Raw genomic sequence first — 22,209 nt, 5'->3', positions numbered from 1 at the left:
TCACTGAATCAAGAGGAGACTTTGGTTTGTCGTCCAGTTTAGTAGGGGCTTTGTCATCCTTAACGTCAATGGGCATCGGTTTGTCTGCTTCTTTTAAAGGAGATTTTTCACCAACGGCGCTAAAGGGAGCTGTGGATTGAGTTGGCTGAGCCACAGTCTTGTCTTGGGGCTTCGGAATTTCAAACTCTTCATCGCTTTCATCGTCAGAGTATTCTTGTTGAATAAGTTTTACTGAATCAAGAGGAGACTTTGGTTTGTCGTCCAGTTTAGTAGCGGCCTTGTCATCCTTAACGTCAATGGGCTTCGGTTTGTCTGCTTCTTTAAGAGGAGATTTATCCCCAATTTTGTCACCTTGGAAACTTGAGAAAGGATCTGATGGCTTAAATATACCAACTGATTTGAAAATAGTGCTCTCAGAGTGAAGTGTTGTTGAGCTTTCTTCTACTTTTGAAATTGAAACAGTAGGCTTAAGTTCTTCTTTCAGAAGAGATTTATCATCTACGCCGCTAAAGGGAGCTACTGATGGAGTTGGCTGACCAACAGTCATGTCTTGGGGCTTCGAAATTCCAAACTCTTCATCGCTTTCATCGTCCGAGTATTCTTGTTGAATAGGTTTTATTGAATCAAGAGGAGACTGTGGTTTGTCGTCCAGTTTAGTAGGGGCCTTGTCATCCTTAACGTCAATGGGCTTCGGTTTGTCTGCTTCTTTAAGAGGAGATTTATCCCCAATTTTGTCACCTTGGAAACTTGAGAAAGGATCTGATGGCTTAATTATACCAACTGATTTGAAAATAGTGCTCTCAGAGTGAAGTGTTGTTGAGCTTTCTTCTACTTTTGAAATTGAAACAGTAGGCTTAAGTTCTTCTTTCAGAAGAGATTCATCATCAACGCCGCTATAGGGAGCTACTGATGGAGTTGGCTGACCAACAGCCTTGTCTTGGGGCTTGGGAATTCCAAACTCTTCATCGCTTTCATTGGCCGAATATTCTTGTTGAAAAGGTTTTACTGAATCAAGAGGAGACTTTGGTTTGTCGTCCAGTTTAGTAGGGGCTTTGTCATCCTTAACGTCAATGGGCATCGGTTTGTCTGCTTCCTTTAGAGGAGATTTTTCACTAACGGCGCTAAAGGGAGCTGTGGATAGAGTTGGCTGAGCCACAGTCTTGTCTTGGGGCTTCGGAATTCCAAACTCTTCAGCGCTTTCATCGTCAGAGTATTCTTGTTGAATAAGTTTTACTGAATCAAGAGGAGACTTTGGTTTGTCGTCCAGTTTAGTAGGGGCTTTGTCATCCTTAACGTCAATGGGCATCAGCTTGTCTGCTTCTTTTAAAGGAGATTTTTCACTAACGGCGCTAAAGGGAGCTGTGGATGGAGTTGGCTGACCAACAGTCTTGTCTTGGGGCTTCGGAATTGCAAACTCTTCAGTGCTTTCATCGTCAGAGTATTCTTGTTGAATAAGTTTTACTGAATCAAGAGGAGACTTTGGTTTGTCGTCCAGTTTAGTAGGGGCTTTGTCATCCTTAACGTCAATGGGCATCGGTTTGTCTGCTTCTTTAAGAGGAGATTTATCCCCAATTTTGTCACCTTGGAAACTTGAGAAAGGATCTGATGGCTTAATTATACCAACTGATTTGAAAATAGTGCTCTCAGAGTGAAGTGTTGTTGAGCTTTCTTTTACTTTTGAAATTGAAAAAGTAGGCTTAAGTTCTTCTTTGAGAAGAGATTTATCATCAACGCCGCTAAAGGAAGCTACTGAAGGAGTTGGCTGACCAACAGCCTTGTCTTGGGGCTTGGGAATTCCAAACTCTTCATCGCTTTCATCGTCCGAATATTCTTGTTGAATAGGTTTTACTGAATCAAGAGGAGACTTTGGTTTATCGTCCAGTTTAGTAGGGGCTTTGTCATCCTTAACGTCAATGGGCATCGGTTTGTCTGCTTCCTTTAGAGGAGATTTTTCACTAACGGCGCTAAAGGGAGCTGTGGATGGAGTTGGCTGAGCCACAGTCTTGTCTTGGGGCTTCGGAATTCCAAACTCTTCATCGCTTTCATCGTCCGAGTATTGTTGTTGAATAAGGTTTACTGAATCAAGAGGAGACTTTGGTTTGTCGTCCAGTTTAGTTGGGGGTTTGTCATCCTTAACGTCAATGGGCATCGGTTTGTCTGCTTCCTTTAGAGGAGATTTTTCACTAACGGCGCTAAAGGGAGCTGTGGATGGAGTTGGCTGAGCCACAGTCTTGTCTCGGGGCTTCGGAATTCCAAACTCTTCAGCGCTTTCATCGTCAGAGTATTCTTGTTGAGTAAGTTTTACTGAATCAAGAGGAGACTTTGGTTTGTCGTCCAGTTTAGTAGGGGCTTTGTCATCCTTAACGTCAATGGGCATCGGTTTGTCTGCTTCTTTAAGAGGAGATTTATCCCCAATTTTGTCACCTTGGAAACTTGAGAAAGGATCTGATGGCTTAATTATACCAACTGATTTGAAAATAGTGCTCTCAGAGTGAAGTGTTGTTGAGCTTTCTTCTACTTTTGAAATTGAAACAGTAGGCTTAAGTTCTTCTTTGAGAAGAGATTTATCATCAACGCCGCTAAAGGGAGCTACTGAAGGAGTTGGCTGACCAACAGCCTTGTCTTGGGGCTTCGGAATTCCAAACTCTTCAGCGCTTTCATCGTCAGAGTATTCTTGTTGAATAAGTTTTACTGAATCAAGAGGAGACTTTGGTTTGTCGTCCAGTTTAGTAGGGGCTTTGTCATCCTTAACGTCAATGGGCATCGGCTTGTCTGCTTCTTTTAATGGAGATTTTTCACTAACGGCGCTAAAGGGAGCTGTGGATGGAGTTGGCTGAGCCACAGTCTTGTCTTGGGGCTTCGGAATTCCAAACTCTTCATCGCTTTCATCGTCCGAGTATTGTTGTTGAATAAGTTTTACTGAATCAAGAGGAGACTTTGGTTTGTCGTCCAGTTTAGTTGGGGGTTTGTCATCCTTAACGTCAATGGGCATCGGTTTGTCTGCTTCCTTTAGAGGAGATTTTTCACTAACGGCGCTAAAGGGAGCTGTGGATGGAGTTGGCTGAGCCACAGTCTTGTCTTGGGGCTTCGGAATTCCAAACTCTTCAGCGCTTTCATCGTCAGAGTATTCTTGTTGAATAAGTTTTACTGAATCAAGAGGAGACTTTGGTTTGTCGTCCAGTTTAGTAGGGGCTTTGTCATCCTTAACGTCAATGGGCATCGGTTTGTCTGCTTCCTTTAGAGGAGATTTTTCACTAACGGCGCTAAAGGGAGCTGTGGATGGAGTTGGCTGAGCCACAGTCTTGTCTTGGGGCTTCGGAATTCCAAACTCTTCAGCGCTTTCATCGTCAGAGTATTCTTGTTGAATAAGTTTTACTGAATCAAGAGGAGACTTTGGTTTGTCGTCCAGTTTAGTAGGGGCTTTGTCATCCTTAACGTCAATGGGCATCGGCTTGTCTGCTTCTTTTAAAGGAGATTTTTCACTAACGGCGCTAAAGGGAGCTGTGGATGGAGTTGGCTGACCAACAGTCTTTTCTTGGGGCTTCGGAATTGCAAACTCTTCAGCGCTTTCATCGTCAGAGTATTCTTGTTGAATAAGTTTTACTGAATCAAGAGGAGACTTTGGTTTGTCGTCCAGTTTAGTAGGGGCTTTGTCATCCTTAACGTCAATGGGCATCGGTTTGTCTGCTTCTTTAAGAGGAGATTTATCCCCAATTTTGTCACCTTGGAAACTTGAGAAAGGATCTGATGGCTTAATTATACCAACTGATTTGAAAATAGTGCTCTCAGAGTGAAGTGTTGTTGAGCTTTCTTCTACTTTTGAAATTGAAAAAGTAGGCTTAAGTTCTTCTTTGAGAAGAGATTTATCATCAACGCCGCTAAAGGAAGCTACTGAAGGAGTTGGCTGACCAACAGCCTTGTCTTGGGGCTTGGGAATTCCAAACTCTTCATCGCTTTCATCGTCCGAATATTCTTGTTGAATAGGTTTTACTGAATCAAGAGGAGACTTTGGTTTATCGTCCAGTTTAGTAGGGGCTTTGTCATCCTTAACGTCAATGGGCATCGGTTTGTCTGCTTCCTTTAGAGGAGATTTTTCACTAACGGCGCTAAAGGGAGCTGTGGATGGAGTTGGCTGAGCCACAGTCTTGTCTTGGGGCTTCGGAATTCCAAACTCTTCATCGCTTTCATCGTCCGAGTATTGTTGTTGAATAAGGTTTACTGAATCAAGAGGAGACTTTGGTTTGTCGTCCAGTTTAGTTGGGGGTTTGTCATCCTTAACGTCAATGGGCATCGGTTTGTCTGCTTCCTTTAGAGGAGATTTTTCACTAACGGCGCTAAAGGGAGCTGTGGATGGAGTTGGCTGAGCCACAGTCTTGTCTTGGGGCTTCGGAATTCCAAACTCTTCAGCGCTTTCATCGTCAGAGTATTCTTGTTGAATAAGTTTTACTGAATCAAGAGGAGACTTTGGTTTGTCGTCCAGTTTAGTAGGGGCTTTGTCATCCTTAACGTCAATGGGCATCGGTTTGTCTGCTTCTTTAAGAGGAGATTTATCCCCAATTTTGTCACCTTGGAAACTTGAGAAAGGATCTGATGGCTTAATTATACCAACTGATTTGAAAATAGTGCTCTCAGAGTGAAGTGTTGTTGAGCTTTCTTCTACTTTTGAAATTGAAACAGTAGGCTTAAGTTCTTCTTTGAGAAGAGATTTATCATCAACGCCGCTAAAGGGAGCTACTGAAGGAGTTGGCTGACCAACAGCCTTGTCTTGGGGCTTCGGAATTCCAAACTCTTCAGCGCTTTCATCGTCAGAGTATTCTTGTTGAATAAGTTTTACTGAATCAAGAGGAGACTTTGGTTTGACGTCCAGTTTAGTAGGGGCTTTGTCATCCTTAACGTCAATGGGCATCGGTTTGTCTGCTTCCTTTAGAGGAGATTTTTCACTAACGGCGCTAAAGGGAGCTGTGGATGGAGTTGGCTGAGCCACAGTCTTGTCTTGGGGCTTCGGAATTCCAAACTCTTCAGCGCTTTCATCGTCAGAGTATTCTTGTTGAATAAGTTTTACTGAATCAAGAGGAGACTTTGGTTTGTCGTCCAGTTTAGTAGGGGCTTTGTCATCCTTAACGTCAATGGGCATCGGCTTGTCTGCTTCTTTTAAAGGAGATTTTTCACTAACGGCGCTAAAGGGAGCTGTGGATGGAGTTGGCTGACCAACAGTCTTGTCTTGGGGCTTCGGAATTGCAAACTCTTCAGCGCTTTCATCGTCAGAGTATTCTTGTTGAATAAGTTTTACTGAATCAAGAGGAGACTTTGGTTTGTCGTCCAGTTTAGTAGGGGCTTTGTCATCCTTAACGTCAATGGGCATCGGTTTGTCTGCTTCTTTAAGAGGAGATTTATCCCCAATTTTGTCACCTTGGAAACTAGAGAAAGGATCTGATGGCTTAATTATACCAACTGATTTGAAAATAGTGCTCTCAGAGTGAAGTGTTGTTGAGCTTTCTTCTACTTTTGAAATTGAAAAAGTAGGCTTAAGTTCTTCTTTGAGAAGAGATTTATCATCAACGCCGCTAAAGGGAGCTACTGAAGGAGTTGGCTGACCAACAGCCTTGTCTTGGGGCTTGGGAATTCCAAACTCTTTATCGCTTTCATCGTCCGAATATTCTTGTTGAATAGGTTTTACTGAATCAAGAGGAGACTTTGGTTTATCGTCCAGTTTAGTAGGGGCTTTGTCATCCTTAACGTCAATGGGCATCGGTTTGTCTGCTTCCTTTAGAGGAGATTTTTCACTAACGGCGCTAAAGGGAGCTGTGGATGGAGTTGGCTGAGCCACAGTCTTGTCTTGGGGCTTCGGAACTCCAAACTCTTCATCGCTTTCATCGTCCGAGTATTGTTGTTGAATAAGTTTTACTGAATCAAGAGGAGACTTTGGTTTGTCGTCCAGTTTAGTTGGGGGTTTGTCATCCTTAACGTCAATGGGCATCGGTTTGTCTGCTTCCTTTAGAGGAGATTTTTCACTAACGGCGCTAAAGGGAGCTGTGGATGGAGTTGACTGAGCCACAGTCTTGTCTTGGGGCTTGGGAATTCCAAACTCTTTATCGCTTTCATCGTCCGAATATTCTTGTTGAATAGGTTTTACTGAATCAAGAGGAGACTTTGGTTTATCGTCCAGTTTAGTAGGGGCTTTGTCATCCTTAACGTCAATGGGCATCGGTTTGTCTGCTTCTTTAAGAGGAGATTTATCCCCAATTTTGTCACCTTGGAAACTTGAGAAAGGATCTGATGGCTTAATTATACCAACTGATTTGAAAATAGTGCTCTCAGAGTGAAGTGTTGTTGAGCTTTCTTCTACTTTTGAAATTGAAACAGTAGGCTTAAGTTCTTCTTTGAGAAGAGATTTATCATCAACGCCGCTAAAGGGAGCTACTGAAGGAGTTGGCTGACCAACAGCCTTGTCTTGGGGCTTCGGAATTCCAAACTCTTCAGCGCTTTCATCGTCAGAGTATTCTTGTTGAATAAGTTTTACTGAATCAAGAGGAGACTTTGGTTTGTCGTCCAGTTTAGTAGGGGCTTTCTCATCCTTAACGTCAATGGGCATCGGCTTGTCTGCTTCTTTTAATGGAGATTTTTCACTAACGGCGCTAAAGGGAGCTGTGGATGGAGTTGGCTGAGCCACAGTCTTGTCTTGGGGCTTCGGAATTCCAAACTCTTCATCGCTTTCATCGTCCGAGTATTGTTGTTGAATAGGTTTTATTGAATCAAGAGGAGACTTTGGTTTGTCGTCCAGTTTAGTTGGGGGTTTGTCATCCTTAACGTCAATGGGCATCGGTTTGTCACCTTCTTTAAGAGGAGATTTATCCCCAATTTTGTGACCTGGGAAACTTGAGAAAGGATCTGATGGCTTAATTATACCAACTGATTTGAAAATAGTGCTCTCAGAGTGAAGTGTTGTTGAGCTTTCTTCTACTTTTGATATTGAAACAGTAGGCTTAAGTTCTTCTTTGAGAAGAGATTTATCATCAACGCCGCTAAAGGGAGCTACTGAAGGAGTTGGCAGACCAACAGCCTTGTCTTGGGGCTTGGGAATTCCAAACTCTTCATCTCTTTCATCGTCCGAATATTCTTGTTGAATAGGTTTTACTGAATCGTCCAGTTTAGTAGGGGCTTTGTCATCCTTAACGTCAATGGGCATCGGTTTGTCTGCTTCCTTTAGAGGAGATTTTTCACTAACGGCGCTAAAGGGAGCTGTGGATGGAGTTGGCTGAGCCACAGTCTTGTCTTGGGGCTTGGGAATTCCAAACTCTTCAGCGCTTTCATCGTAAGAGTATTCTTGTTGAATAAGTTTTACTGAATCAAGAGGAGACTTTGGTTTGTCGTCCAGTTTAGTAGGGGCTTTGTCATCCTTAACGTCAATGGGCATCGGCTTGTCTGCTTCTTTTAATAGAGATTTTTCACTAACGGCGCTAAAGGGAGCTGTGGATGGAGTTGGCTGACCAACAGTCTTGTCTTGGGGCTTCGGAATTCCAAACTCTTCATCGCTTTCATCGTCCGAGTATTGTTGTTGAATTGGTTTTATTGAATCAAGAGGAGACTTTGGTTTGTCGTCCAGTTTAGTTGGGGGTTTGTCATCCTTAACGTCAATGGGCATCGGTTTGTCACCTTCTTTAAGAGGAGATTTATCCCCAATTTTGTCACCTGGGAAACTTGAGAAAGGATCTGATTGCTTAATTATACCAACTGATTTGAAAATAGTGCTCTCAGAGTGAAGTGTTGTTGAGCTTTCTTCTACTTTTGAAATTGAAACAGTAGGCTTAAGTTCTTCTTTCAGAAGAGATTTATCATCAACGCCGCTAAAGGGAGCTACTGAAGGAGTTGGCTGACCAACAGTCTTGTCTTGGGGCCTGGGAATTTCAAACTCTTCATCGCTTTCATTGTCCGAATATTCTTGTTGAATAGGTTTTACTGAATCAAGAGGAGACTTTGGTTTATCGTCCAGTTTAGTAGGGGCTTTGTCATCCTTAACGTCAATGGGCATCGGTTTGTCTGCTTCCTTTAGAGGAGATTTTTCACTAACGGCGCTAAAGGGAGCTGTGGATGGAGTTGGCTGAGCCACAGTCTTGTCTTGGGGCTTCGGAATTCCAAACTCTTCATCGCTTTCATCGTCCGAGTATTGTTGTTGAATAAGTTTTACTGAATCAAGAGGAGACTTTGGTTTGTCGTCCAGTTTAGTAGGGGCTTTGCCATCCTTAACGTCAATGGGCATCGATTTGTCTGCTTCTTTAAGAGGAGATTTATCCCCAATTTTGTCACCTTGGAAACTTGAGAAAGGATCTGATGGCTTAATTATACCAACTGATTTGAAAATAGTGCTCTCAGAGTGAAGTGTTGTTGAGCTTTCTTCTACTTTTGAAATTGAAACAGTAGGCTTAAGTTCTTCTTTCAGAAGAGATTTATCATCAACGCCGCTAAAGGGAGCTACTGAAGGAGTTGGCTGACCAACAGTCTTGTCTTGGGGCCTGGGAATTCCAAACTCTTCATCGCTTTCATCGTCCGAATATTCTTGTTGAATAGGTTTTACTGAATCAAGAGGAGACTTTGGTTTATCGTCCAGTTTAGTAGGGGCTTTGTCATCCTTAACGTCAATGGGCATCGGTTTGTCTGCTTCCTTTAGAGGAGATTTTTCACTAACGGCGCTAAAGGGAGCTGTGGATGGAGTTGGCTGAGCCACAGTCATGTCTTGGGGCTTCGGAATTCCAAACTCTTCAGCGCCTTCATCGTCAGAGTATTCTTGTTGAATAAGTTTTACTGAATCAAGAGGAGACTTTGGTTTGTCGTCCAGTTTAGTAGGGGCTTTGTCATCCTTAACGTCAATGGGCATCAGCTTGTCTGCTTCTTTTAATGGAGATTTTTCACTAACGGCGCTAAAGGGAGCTGTGGATGGAGTTGGCTGAGCCACAGTCTTGTCTTGGGGCTTCGGAATTCCAAACTCTTCATCGCTTTCATCGTCCGAGTATTGTTGTTGAATAGGTTTTATTGAATCAAGAGGAGACTTTGGTTTGTCGTTCAGTTTAGTTGGGGGTTTGTCATCCTTAACGTCAATGGGCATCGGTTTGTCACCTTCTTTAAGAGGAGATTTATCCCCAATTTTGTCACCTTGGAAACTTGAGAAAGGATCTGATGGCTTAATTATACCAACTGATTTGAAAATAGTGCTCTCAGAGTGAAGTGTTGTTGAGCTTTCTTCTACTTTTGAAATTGAAACAGTAGGCTTAAGTTCTTCTTTGAGAAGAGATTTATCATCAACGCCGCTAAAGGGAGCTACTGAAGGAGTTGGCTGACCAATAGTCTTGTCTTGGGGCCTGGGAATTCCAAACTCTTCATCGCTTTCATCGTCCGAATATTCTTGTTGAATAGGTTTTACTGAATCAAGAGGAGACTTTGGTTTATCGTCCAGTTTAGTAGGGGTTTTGCCATCCTTAACGTCAATGGGCATCGGTTTGTCTGCTTCCTTTAGAGGAGATTTTTCACTAACGGCGCTAAAGGGAGCTGTGGATGGAGTTGGCTGAGCCACAGTCTTGTCTTGGGGCCTGGGAATTCCAAACTCTTCATCGCTTTCATCGTCCGAATATTCTTGTTGAATAGGTTTTACTGAATCAAGAGGAGATTTTGGTTTATCGTCCAGTTTAGTAGGGGCTTTGTCATCCTTAACGTTAATGGGCATCGGTTTGTCTGCTTCCTTTACAGGAGATTTTTCACTAACGGCGCTAAAGGGAGCTGTGGATGGAGTTGGCTGACCAACAGTCTTGTCTTGGGGCCTGGGAATTCCAAACTCTTCATCGCTTTCATCGTCCGAATATTCTTGTTGAATAGGTTTTACTGAATCAAGAGGAGACTTTGGTTTATCGTCCAGTTTAGTAGGGGCTTTGTCATCCTTAACGTCAATGGGCATCGGTTTGTCTGCTTCCTTTAGAGGAGATTTTTCACTAACGGCGCTAAAGGGAGCTGTGGATGGAGTTGGCTGAGCCACAGTCATGTCTTGGGGCTTCGGAATTCCAAACTCTTCAGCGCCTTCATCGTCAGAGTATTCTTGTTGAATAAGTTTTACTGAATCAAGAGGAGACTTTGGTTTGTCGTCCAGTTTAGTAGGGGCTTTGTCATCCTTAACGTCAATGGGCATCAGCTTGTCTGCTTCTTTTAATGGAGATTTTTCACTAACGGCGCTAAAGGGAGCTGTGGATGGAGTTGGCTGAGCCACAGTCTTGTCTTGGGGCTTCGGAATTCCAAACTCTTCATCGCTTTCATCGTCCGAGTATTGTTGTTGAATAGGTTTTATTGAATCAAGAGGAGACTTTGGTTTGTCGTTCAGTTTAGTTGGGGGTTTGTCATCCTTAACGTCAATGGGCATCGGTTTGTCACCTTCTTTAAGAGGAGATTTATCCCCAATTTTGTCACCTTGGAAACTTGAGAAAGGATCTGATGGCTTAATTATACCAACTGATTTGAAAATAGTGCTCTCAGAGTGAAGTGTTGTTGAGCTTTCTTCTACTTTTGAAATTGAAACAGTAGGCTTAAGTTCTTCTTTGAGAAGAGATTTATCATCAACGCCGCTAAAGGGAGCTACTGAAGGAGTTGGCTGACCAATAGTCTTGTCTTGGGGCCTGGGAATTCCAAACTCTTCATCGCTTTCATCGTCCGAATATTCTTGTTGAATAGGTTTTACTGAATCAAGAGGAGACTTTGGTTTATCGTCCAGTTTAGTAGGGGTTTTGCCATCCTTAACGTCAATGGGCATCGGTTTGTCTGCTTCCTTTAGAGGAGATTTTTCACTAACGGCGCTAAAGGGAGCTGTGGATGGAGTTGGCTGAGCCACAGTCTTGTCTTGGGGCCTGGGAATTCCAAACTCTTCATCGCTTTCATCGTCCGAATATTCTTGTTGAATAGGTTTTACTGAATCAAGAGGAGACTTTGGTTTATCGTCCAGTTTAGTAGGGGCTTTGTCATCCTTAACGTTAATGGGCATCGGTTTGTCTGCTTCCTTTACAGGAGATTTTTCACTAACGGCGCTAAAGGGAGCTGTGGATGGAGTTGGCTGAGCCACAGTCTTGTCTTGGGGCTTCGGAATTCCAAACTCTTCATCGCTTTCATCGTCAGAGTATTCTTGTTGAATAAGTTTTACTGAATCAAGAGGAGTCTTTGGTTTGTCGTCCAGTTTAGTAGGGGCTTTGTCATCCTTAACGTCAATGGGCATCGGCTTGTCTGCTTCTTTTAATGGAGATTTTTCACTAACGGCGCTAAAGGGAGCTGTGGATGGAGTTGGCTGAGCCACAGTCTTGTCTTGGGGCTTCGGAATTCCAAACTCTTCATCGCTTTCATCGTCCGAGTATTGTTGTTGAATAGGTTTTATTGAATCAAGAGGAGACTTTGGTTTGTCGTTCAGTTTAGTTGGGGGTTTGTCATCCTTAACGTCAATGGGCATCGGTTTGTCACCTTCTTTAAGAGGAGATTTATCCCCAATTTTGTCACCTTGGAAACTTGAGAAAGGATCTGATGGCTTAATTATACCAACTGATTTGAAAATAGTGCTCTCAGAGTGAAGTGTTGTTGAGCTTTCTTCTACTTTTGAAATTGAAAAAGTAGGCTTAAGTTCTTCTTTGAGAAGAGATTTATCATCAACGCCGCTAAAGGGAGCTACTGAAGGAGTTGGCTGACCAATAGTCTTGTCTTGGGGCCTGGGAATTCCAAACTCTTCATCGCTTTCATCGTCCGAATATTCTTGTTGAATAGGTTTTACTGAATCAAGAGGAGACTTTGGTTTATCGTCCAGTTTAGTAGTGGTTTTGCCATCCTTAACGTCAATGGGCATCGGTTTGTCTGCTTCCTTTAGAGGAGATTTTTCACTAACGGCGCTAAAGGGAGCTGTGGATGGAGTTGGCTGAGCCACAGTCTTGTCTTGGGGCCTGGGAATTCCAAACTCTTCATCGCTTTCATCGTCCGAATATTCTTGTTGAATAGGTTTTACTGAATCAAGAGGAGACTTTGGTTTATCGTCCAGTTTAGTAGGGGCTTTGTCATCCTTAACGTCAATGGGCATCGGTTTGTCTGCTTCCTTTACAGGAGATTTTTCACTAACGGCGCTAAAGGGAGCTGTGGATGGAGTTGGCTGAGCCACAGTCTTGTCTTGGGGCTTCGGAATTCCAAACTCTTCAGCGCTTTCATCGTAAGAGTATTCTTGTTGAATAAGTTTTACTGAATCAAGAGGAGACTTTGGTTTGTCGTCCAGTTTAGTAGGGGCTTTGTCATCCTTAACGTCAATGGGCATCGGCTTGTCTGCTTCTTTTAATGGAGATTTTTCACTAACGGCGCTAAAGGGAGCTGTGGATGGAGTTGGCTGAGCCACAGTCTTGTCTTGGGGCTTCGGAATTCCAAACTCTTCATCGCTTTCATCGTCCGAGTATTGTTGTTGAATAGGTTTCACTGAATCAAGAGGAGACTTTGGTTTGTCGTCCAGTTTAGTAGGGGCTTTGTCATCCTTAACGTCAATGGGCATCGGTTTGTCACCTTCTTTAAGAGGAGATTTATCCCCAATTTTGTCACCTGGGAAACTTGAGAAAGGATCTGATGGCTTAATTATACCAACTGATTTGAAAATAGTGCTTTCGGAGTGAAGTGTTGTTGAGCTTTCATCTACTTTTGAAATTGAAACAGTAGGCTTAAGTTCTTCTTTTAATAGAGATTTATCATCAACGCCGCTAAAGGGAGCTACTGAAGGAGTTGGCAGACCAAGAGTCTTGTCTTGGGGCCTGGGAATTTCAAACTCTTCATCGCTTTCATCGTCCGAGTATTCTTGTTGAATAAGTTTTACTGAATCAAGAGGTGATTTTGGTTTGTCGTCCAGTTTAGTAGGGGCTTTGTCATCCTTAACGTCAATGGGCATCGGTTTGTCTGCTTCTTTTAAAGGAGATTTTTCACTAACGGCGCTAAAGGGAGCTGTGGATGGAGTTGGCTGACCAACAGTCATGTCTTGGGGCTCCGGAATTCCAAATTCTTCATCGCTTTCATCGTCCGAGTATTGTTGTTGAATAGGTTTTATTGAATTAAGAGGAGACTTTGGTTTATCGTCTAGTTCAGTAGGGGCTTTGTCATCCTTAACGTCAATGGGCTTCGGTTTGTCTGCTTCTTTAAGAGGAGATTTATTCCCAATTTTGTCACCTTGGAAACTTGAGACAGGATCTGATGGCTTAATTATACCAACTGATTTGAAAATAGTGCTTTCGGAGTGAAGTGTTGTTGAGCTTTCATCTACTTTTGAAATTGAAACAGTAGGCTTAAGTTCTTCTTTCAATAGAGATTTATCATCAACGCCGCTAAAGGGAGCTACTGAAGGAGCTGGCAGACCAAGAGTCTTGTCTTGGGGCCTGGGAATTTCATACTCTTCATCGCTTTCATCGTCCGAGTATTCTTGTTGAATAAGTTTTACTGAATCAAGAGGAGACTTTGGTTTGTCGTCCAGTTTAGTAGGGGCTTTGTCATCCTTAACGTCAGTGGGCATCGGTTTGTCTGCTTCTTTTAAAGGAGATTTTTCACTAACGGCGCTAAAGGGAGCTGTGGATGGAGTTGGCTGAGCCACAGTCTTGTCTTGGGGCTTGGGAATTCCAAACTCTTCATCGCTTTCATCGGCCGAGTATTCTTGTTGAATAGGTTTCACTGAATCAAGAGGAGACTTTGGTTTGTCGTCCAGTTTAGTAGGGGCTTTGTCATCCTTAACGTCAATGGGCATCGGTTTGTCTGCTTCTTTTAAAGGAGATTTTTCACTAACGGCGCTAAAGGGAGCTACTGATGGAGTTGGCTGACCAACAGTCTTGTCTTGGGGCTTCGGAATTCCAAACTCTTCATCGCTTTCATCGTCCGAGTATTGTTGTTGAATACGGTTTATTAAATCAAGAGGAGATTTTGGTTTGTCGCCCAGTTTAGTAGGGGCTTTATCATCCTTAACGTCAATGGGCATCGGTTTGTCTGTTTCCTGTAGAGGAGACTTTTTATCAACGGCGCTAAATGGAGCTGCTGATGGAGTTGGCTGACCAACAGTCCTGTCTTGGGGCTTCGGAATTCCAAACTCTTCATCGCTTTCATCGTCCGAATATTCTTGTTGAAAAGGTTTTACTGAATCAAGAGGTGATTTTGGTTTGTCGTCCAGTTTAGTAGAAGCTTTGTCATCCTTAACGTCAAATGTCTTCGGTTTGTCTGTTTCCTTTAGAGGAGATTTTTCACTAACGCCGCTAAAGGGAGCTACTGATGGAGTTGGCTGACCAACAGTCTTGTCTTGGGGCTTGGGAATACCAAACTCTTCATCGCTTTCATTGTCCGAGTATTCTTGTTGAATAGGTTTTACTGAATCAAGATGAGACTTTGGTTTGCAGTCCAGTTTAGTAGGGGCTTTGTCATCCTTAACGTCAATGGGCATCGGTTTGTCTGCTTCTTTTAAAGGAGATCTTTCACTAACGGCGCTAAAGGGAGCTACTGATGGAGTTGGCTGACCAACAGTCTTGTCTTGGGGCTTCGGAATTCCAAACTCTTCATCGCTTTCATCGTCCGAGTATTCTTGTTGAATAGGTTTTACTGAATCAAGAGGAGACTTTGGTTTATCGTCTAGTTTAGTAGGGGCCTTGTCATCCTTAACGTCAATGGGCTTCGGTTTGTCTGCTTCTTTAGGAGGAGATTTATTCCCAATTTTGTCACCTTGGAAACTTGAGACAGGATCTGATGGCTTAATTATACCAACTGATTTGAAAATAGTGCTTTCGGAGTGAAGTGTTGTTGAGCTTTCATCTATTTTTGAAATTGAAACAATAGGCTTAAGTTCTTCTTTCAGAAGAGATTTATCATCAACGCAGCTAAAGGGAGCTACTGAAGGAGTTGGCAGACCAAGAGTCTTGTCTTGGGGCATAGGAATACCAAACTCTTCATCGCTTTCATCGTCCGAGTATTCTTCTTGAATAGGTTTTACTGAATCAAGAGGTGATTTTGGTTTGTCATCCAGTTTAGTAGGGGCTTTGTCATCCTTAACGTCAATGGGCATCGGTTTGTCTGCTTCTTTTAATGGAGATTTTTCACTAACGGCGCTAAAGGGAGCTATGGATGGAGTTGGCTGACCAAGAGTCTTGTCTTGGGGCTTGGGAATTCCAAACTCTTCATTGTCCGAGTATTCTTGTTGAATAGGTTTTACTGAATCAAGAGGAGACTTTGGTTTGTCGTCTAGTTTAGTAGGGGCTTTGTCATCCTTATCGTCAATGGGCTTCGGTTTGTCTGCTTCTTTAAGAGGAGATTTATCCCCAATTTTGTCACCTTGGAAACTTGAGAAAGGATCTGATGGCTTAATTATACCAACTGATTTGATAATAGTGCTGTCGGAGTGAAGTGTTGTTGAGCTTTCTACGACTTTTGAAATTGAAACACTAGGCTTAAGTTCTTCTTTCAGAAGAGATTTATCATCTTCGCTGCTAAAGGGAGCTACTGAAGGAGTTGGCAGACCAAGAGTCTTGTCTTGGGGCTTCGAAATTCCAAACTCTTCATCGCTTTCATCGTCCGAGTATTCTTGTTGAATAGGTTTTACTGAATCAAGAGGAGACTTTGGTTTGTCGTCCAGTTTAGTAGGGGCTTTATCATCCTTAACGTCAATGGGCATCGGTTTGTGTTCTTCTATTACAGGAGATTTTTCACTAACGGCGCTAAAGGGAGCTGTGGATGGAGTTGGCTGACCAACAGTCTTGTCTTGGGGCTTCGGAATTCCAAACTCTTCATCGCTTTCATCGTCCGAGTATTCTTGTTGAATAGGTTTTACTGAATCAAGAGGTGATATTGGTTTGTCGTCCAGTTTAGTAGGGGCTTTGTCATCCTTAGCGTCAATTGGCTTCAGTATGTCTGCTTCCTTTAGAGGAGATTTTTCACTAACGGCGCTAAAGGGAGCTGTGGATGGAGTTGGCTGACCAACAGTCATGTCTTGGGGCTTGGGAATTCCAAACTCTTCAGCGCTTTCACCGTCCAAGTATTCTTGTTGAATAGGTTTTATTGAATCAAGAGAAGACTTTGGTTTGTCGTCCAGTTTAGTAGGGGCTTTGTCATCCTTAACGTCAATGGGCTTCGGTTTGTCTGCTTCTTTAAGAGGTGATTTATCCCCAATTTTGTCACCTTGGAAACTTGAGAAAGGATCTGATGGCTTAATTATACCAACTGATTTGATAATAGTGCTGTCGGAGTGAAGTGTTGTTGAGCTTTCTACTACTTTTGAAATTGAAACAGTAGGCTTAAGTTCTTCTTTCAGAAGAGATTTATCATCTTCGCCGCTAAAGGGAGCTACTGAAGGAGTTGGCAGACCAAGAGTCTTGTCTTGGGGCCTAGGACTTCCAAACTCTTCATCGCTTTCATCGTCCGAGTATTCTTGTTGAATAGGTTTTCTTGAATCAAGAGGTGATTTTGGTTTGTCGTCCAGTTTAGTAGGGGCTTTGTCATCCTTAACGTCAATGGGCATCGGTTTGTGTTCTTCTATTACAGGAGATTTTTCACTAACGGCGCTAAAGGGAGCTATGGATGGAGTTGGCTGACCAACAGTCTTGTCTTGGGGCTTGGGAATTCCAAACTCTTCATCGCTTTCATCGTCCGAGTATTCTTGTTGAATAGGTTTTACTGAATCAAGAGGAGACTTTGATTTGTCGTCCAGTTTAGTAGGGGCTTTGTCATCCTTAACGTCAATGGGCATCGGTTTGTGTTCTTCTATTACAGGAGATTTTTCACTAACGGCGCTAAAGGGAGCTGTGGATGGAGTTGGCTGACCAACAGTCTTGTCTTGGGGCTTCGGAATTCCAAACTCTTCATCGCTTTCATCGTCCGAGTATTCTTGTTGAATAGGTTTTATTGAATCAAGAGAAGACTTTGGTTTGTCGTCCAGTTTAGTAGGGGCTTTGTCATCCTTAACGTCAATTGGCTTCAGTATGTCTGCTTCCTTTAGAGGAGATTTTTCATCAACGGCGCTAAATGGAGCTACTGATGAAGTTGGCTGCCCAAGAGTCTTGTGTTGCGGCTTGGGAATTCCAAACTCTTCAGCGCTTTCATCGTCCGAGTATTCTTGTTGAATAGATTTTATTGAATCAAGAGAAGACTTTGCTTTGTCGTCCAGTTTAGTAGGGGCTTTGTCATCCTTAACGTCAATGGGCTTCGGTTTCTCTGCTTCTTTAAGAGGAGATTTATCCCCAATTTTGTCACCTTGGAAACTTGAGAAAGGATCTGATGGCTTAATTATACCAACTGATTTGATAATAGTGCTGTCGGAGTGAAGTGTTGTTGAGCTTTCTACTACTTTTGAAATTGAAACAGTAGGCTTAAGTTCTTCTTTCAGAAGAGATTTATCATCTACGCCGCTAAAGGGAGCTACTGATGGAGTTGGCTGACCAACAGTCATGTCTTGGGGCTTCGAAATTCCAAACTCTTCATCGCTTTTATCGTCCGAGTATTCTTGTTGAATAGGTTTTATTGAATCAAGAGGAGACTTTGGTTTGTCGTCCAGTTTAGTAGGGGCCTTGTCATCCTTAACGTCAATGGGCTTCGGTTTGTCTGCTTCTTTAAGAGGAGATTTATCCCCAATTTTGTCACCTTGGAAACTTGAGAAAGGATCTGATGGCTTAATTATACCAACTGATTTGAAAATAGTGCTTTCGGAGTGAAGTGTTGTTGAGCTTTCTACTACTTTTGAAATTGAAACAGTAGGCTTAAGTTCTTCTTTCAGAAGAGATTTATCATCTACGCCGCTAAAGGGAGCTACTGATGGAGTTGGCTGACCAACAGTCATGTCTTGGGGCTTCGAAATTCCAAACTCTTCATCGCTTTCATCGTCCGAGTATTCTTGTTGAATAGGTTTTATTGAATCAAGAGGAGACTTTGGTTTGTCGTCCAGTTTAGTAGGGGCCTTGTCATCCTTATCGTCAATGGGCTTCGGTTTGTCAGCTTCTTTAAGAGGAGATTTATCCCCGATTTTGTCACCTTGGAAACTTGAGAAAGGATCTGATGGCTTAATTATACCAACTGATTTGAAAATAGTGCTTTCGGAGTGAAGTGTTGTTGAGCTTTCATCTACTTTTGAAGTTGAAACAGTAGGCTTAAGTTCTTTTTTCAGAAGAGATTTATCATCAACGCCGCTAAAGGGAGCTGCTGAAGGAGTTGGCTGACCAAGAGTCTTGTCTTGCGGCTTGGGAATTCCAAACTCTTCATCGCTTTCATCGTCCGAGTGTTCTTGTTGAATGGGTTTTACTGAATCAAGAGAAGACTTTGCTTTGTCGTCCAGTTTAGTAGGGGCTTTGTCATCCTTAACGTCAATGGGCTTCGGTTTCTCTGCTTCTTTAAGAGGAGATTTATCCCCAATTTTGTCACCTTGGAAACTTGAGAAAGGATCTGATGGCTTTATTATACCAACTGATTTGATAATAGTGCTGTCGGAGTGAAGTGTTGTTGAGCTTTCTACTACTTTTGAAATTGAAACAGTAGGCTTAAGTTCTTCTTTCAGAAGAGATTTATCATCTACGCCGCTAAAGGGAGCTACTGATGGAGTTGGCTGACCAACAGTCATGTCTTGGGGCTTCGAAATTCCAAACTCTTCATCGCTTTCATCGTCCGAGTATTCTTGTTGAATAGGTTTTATTGAATCAAGAGGAGACTTTGGTTTGTCGTCCAGTTTAGTAGGGGCCTTGTCATCCTTAACGTCAATGGGCTTCGGTTTGTCAGCTTCTTTAAGAGGAGATTTATCCCCGATTTTGTCACCTTGGAAACTTGAGAAAGGATCTGATGGCTTAATTATACCAACTGATTTGAAAATAGTGCTTTCGGAGTGAAGTGTTGTTGAGCTTTCATCTACTTTTGAAATTGAAACAGTAGGCTTAAGTTTTTCTTTCAGAAGAGATTTATCATCAACGCCGCTAAAGGGAGCTGCTGAAGGAGTTGGCTGACCAAGAGTCTTGTCTTGCGGCTTGGGAAATCCAAACTCTTCATCGCTTTCATCGTCCGAGTATTCTTGTTGAATAGGTTTTACTGAATCAAAAGGAGACTTTGGTTTGTCGTCCAGTTTAGTAGGGGCCTTGTCTACCTTAACGTCAATGGGTTTCGGTTTGTCTGCTTCTTTAAGAGGAGATTTATCCCCAATTTTGTCACCTTGGAAACTTGAGAAAGGATCTGATGGTTTAATGATACTAACTGATTTGAAAATAGTGCTCTCAGAGTGAACTGTTGTTGAGCTTTCTTCTACTTTTGAAATTGAAACAGTAGGCTTAAGTTTTTCTTTCAGAAGAGATTTATCATCAACGCCGCTAAAGGGAGCTGCTGAAGGAGTTGGCTGACCAAGAGTCTTGTCTTGCGGCTTGGGAAATCCAAACTCTTCATCGCTTTCATCGTCCGAGTGTTCTTGTTGAATAGGTTTTACTGAATCAAGAGGAGACTTTGGTTTGTCGTCCAGTTTAGTAGGGGCTTTGTCATCCTTAACGTCAATGGGCATCGGTTTGTCATCTTCTTTCAGAGGAGATTTATCCCCAATTTTGTCACCTTGGAAACTTGAGAAAGGATCTGATGCCTTAATTATACCAACTGATTTGAAAATAGTGCTCTCGGAGTGAAGTGTTGTTGAGCTTTCTTCTACTTTTGAAATTGAAACTATAGGCTTAAGTTCATCTTTCAGAAGAGATTTATTATCAACGCCGCTTAAGGGATCTGCGGATGGAGTTGGCTGACCAACAGTCTTGTCTTGGGGCTTCGGAATTCCAAACTCTTCATCGCTGAGAGGTGATTTTGGTTTGTCGTCCAGTTTAGTAGGGGCTTTGTCATCCTTAACGTCAATGGGCTTAGGTTTGTCATCTTCTTTAAGAGGAGATTTATCCCCAATTTTGTCACCTTGGAAACTTGAGAAAGGATCTGATGGTTTAATGATACTAACTGATTTGAAACTAGTGCTGTCTGAGTAAAATGTTGTTGAGCTTTCTTCTACTTTGGAAATTGAAACAGTAGGCTTAACTTCTTCTTTAAATGGAGACTTGTCACCAACGCCGGTGAAGGGAGTTGCGGATGGAGCGGGCTGACCAATAGTCTTGTCTTGAGGCTTGGAAATTGGAAACTCTTTGTCGCTTTCATCGGTTGAGTAGTCTTTTGGTAAAGGTTTTATTAAACTAGTGGGAGATTCTAGGTTAGTAGATTTGGTCTGACCCGTAGGCCAATCTTTTGTTTGAAGCTGTTCTTCTTCACCCAATTGGCTGTACGTGTCAACTTTTCCTGTTGGAAACTTTGAAATTGTGCTTTGTTGAGTACATTCAGTATCTTTAACTAATATTGTATTTGATATATTCTCAATTTTAAGAAGTTTTAATTTTTCAATTTTCTTAAAGTTATCCAACTCTTCATCACTATCGCTGTCGATTTGCTTTAAAATAATTTTAGGCTTCCCATCGGATGGAAATTTAGTGTGTGCATCTTCAGTCATTGAAACCAGTTCAGTGGTCTTCGAGATCGAATGCTGGAGGCCCTCAAGCTGGATTACATCATCTTGGGTTGGAAATTTGCTAGATGTATTCCTTTCTACGAGTTTGTGTTCCTTCTGTGCTAAGGACTGGTCAACTAGGTTATCCAACTTCTTCTCAAATTCACTGGCTTCGTGGGCAAACTCCTTTGTGTGATCAATGTCTGTTTTAGAAATGGAATGTAATCGTTCCAAGGTGTGTGCAATTTTAGGAAATTCTACAAGTTTAATGTTCTTAGTCGATTCTATTGGAAATTCTTGCTTATCACATTCTTTTAATAATCTAATTTGACTCTCTGCAATCTCTGTCAAGCCTTCGCGAACAATACTATTAGTCTCAAAATCATGAATACTTTCAGTTACGTGGACTTTGGTAGACTCATGGTCAAGGAACTTGGCTGTGATCGACTTGACGTCGTCAATTTCTAGTACACTTTCCGTGTTTTCTTGATCTTCGTTGGCCTGTGCCATATCTGAAATTATGCGCTTAGAGCACTTCTTTTCACAGACGTCTTCGAGGTTTTCAATACTGTCGCTCGCCTTGGCCATAGCCGAAACGGGTGAGTGCACTTTCTGCTCCGGAACGCGCTTTGAGCCTAACCCATCTAAAATCAGATCGACATCGCTTAAAATTTGCTGCTCTATAATGGAAACATCCACGTTACGGTCCTGAGCTGACTTGGTTCGTGGACTAAACGGCTTGGCCTCCAGGCTCGAGACTGGATATCTGCGTTCAATATCCTGCACTACTTCCCTCACCCTTGGCAATGAGTCAATGGCTTCCTTATCCCCTAAGTCTTTATGCTCTTCAATAGTTTCAGTTAAAATCTTGCCAGGTACCAATTCTACTTGCCTGCCTAATCCTATTACCTGTTCCTTTAAAGTCTTTTCCGTTTCACATAAGTCTTCAGCCACCTCAAAGGCCTTACGCTTCTCACAAACTTTCTCGCAAACTTCCTCCTCAATCTCTTTTAAGCCAAGGCTCACATGTTCCATGGACTCGATGGGCGAAATTTTGACTACCTCTGTCGGCAGTTCGCACTTGATTAACTTATCCAGAGCCAAGTCCGCTGGCGTTAATATTTGCTTCTCCAGTTCCACTACATTGGGTTCCTTGTCATCTTCGTGAGGCTGCCGCTTCTGCACGGCGAAAGGAATGGCCGATACCATTGTACTGCAGATCTTATCCTCGATGCTCTGCACCACCTCTCGCACCACCGGCACATTGTCGCCAATATACTTGGGTATCACAGCCGTTTGCTTGACACTCGAATCCAATGATTCTGTACTGCCGCTGCTCTCCAAACGCATTACCTTGCGTCTAACATCACCACAGCCCATAATCTGCTCTAAGTACTCCCTATCACTGGCAGCCTTTTCAGCATCTATATCTACTGGTGACCGATCCTTGGGTAACTTCTCTCGCGGAAGCTCTGGTTTATCTTTCTCTGGGATGGTCAAGTCAACTATGGTTCGATCTACTTGCGCTGTTAAGGTCGTTGTGGTTGTCATCTTCGGTGTTTGACTACTTGTACTCATTTCTGTAAATGAGGTAGTGTCTGGTGAGTACATTTTCGGAATATCGGGGGGAGCTACCACACTATGAAGCAGCTTATCAGTTTCATCTGTTCTTGTAAAGGTTTCGGGTTTTACATTATGAACACTGAAGTGCT

General features: G+C 42.7%; 1 protein-coding gene across 49 annotated transcripts in view; it reads right to left on the bottom strand.

Moving 5' to 3' along the window:
* Nucleotides 1-22,209, bottom strand: part of Ank2 (Ankyrin 2) — a 66,660-nt gene that overhangs the window by 18,396 nt on the left and 26,055 nt on the right. For 24 of the 49 annotated variants that reach the window (XM_086834079.1, XM_086834078.1, XM_086834104.1 and 21 more), the window contains one exon: nt 1-22,209. This exon is cut by the window's left edge and continues 7,869 nt beyond it. The exons of the other annotated variants lie outside the window; for them this stretch is intronic. In XM_086834079.1, coding sequence (XP_086690205.1) covers nt 1-22,209 — 22,209 coding nt within the window. 49 annotated transcript variants of the gene reach the window in all.

Source organism: Drosophila serrata, unplaced genomic scaffold (genome assembly GCF_035046125.1).
Source record: "Drosophila serrata isolate PLE 108 unplaced genomic scaffold, ASM3504612v1 contig_272, whole genome shotgun sequence".
Lineage (NCBI taxonomy): Eukaryota > Metazoa > Arthropoda > Insecta > Diptera > Drosophilidae > Drosophila > Drosophila serrata.
This window is presented reverse-complemented; position numbering and strand designations above follow the sequence as displayed.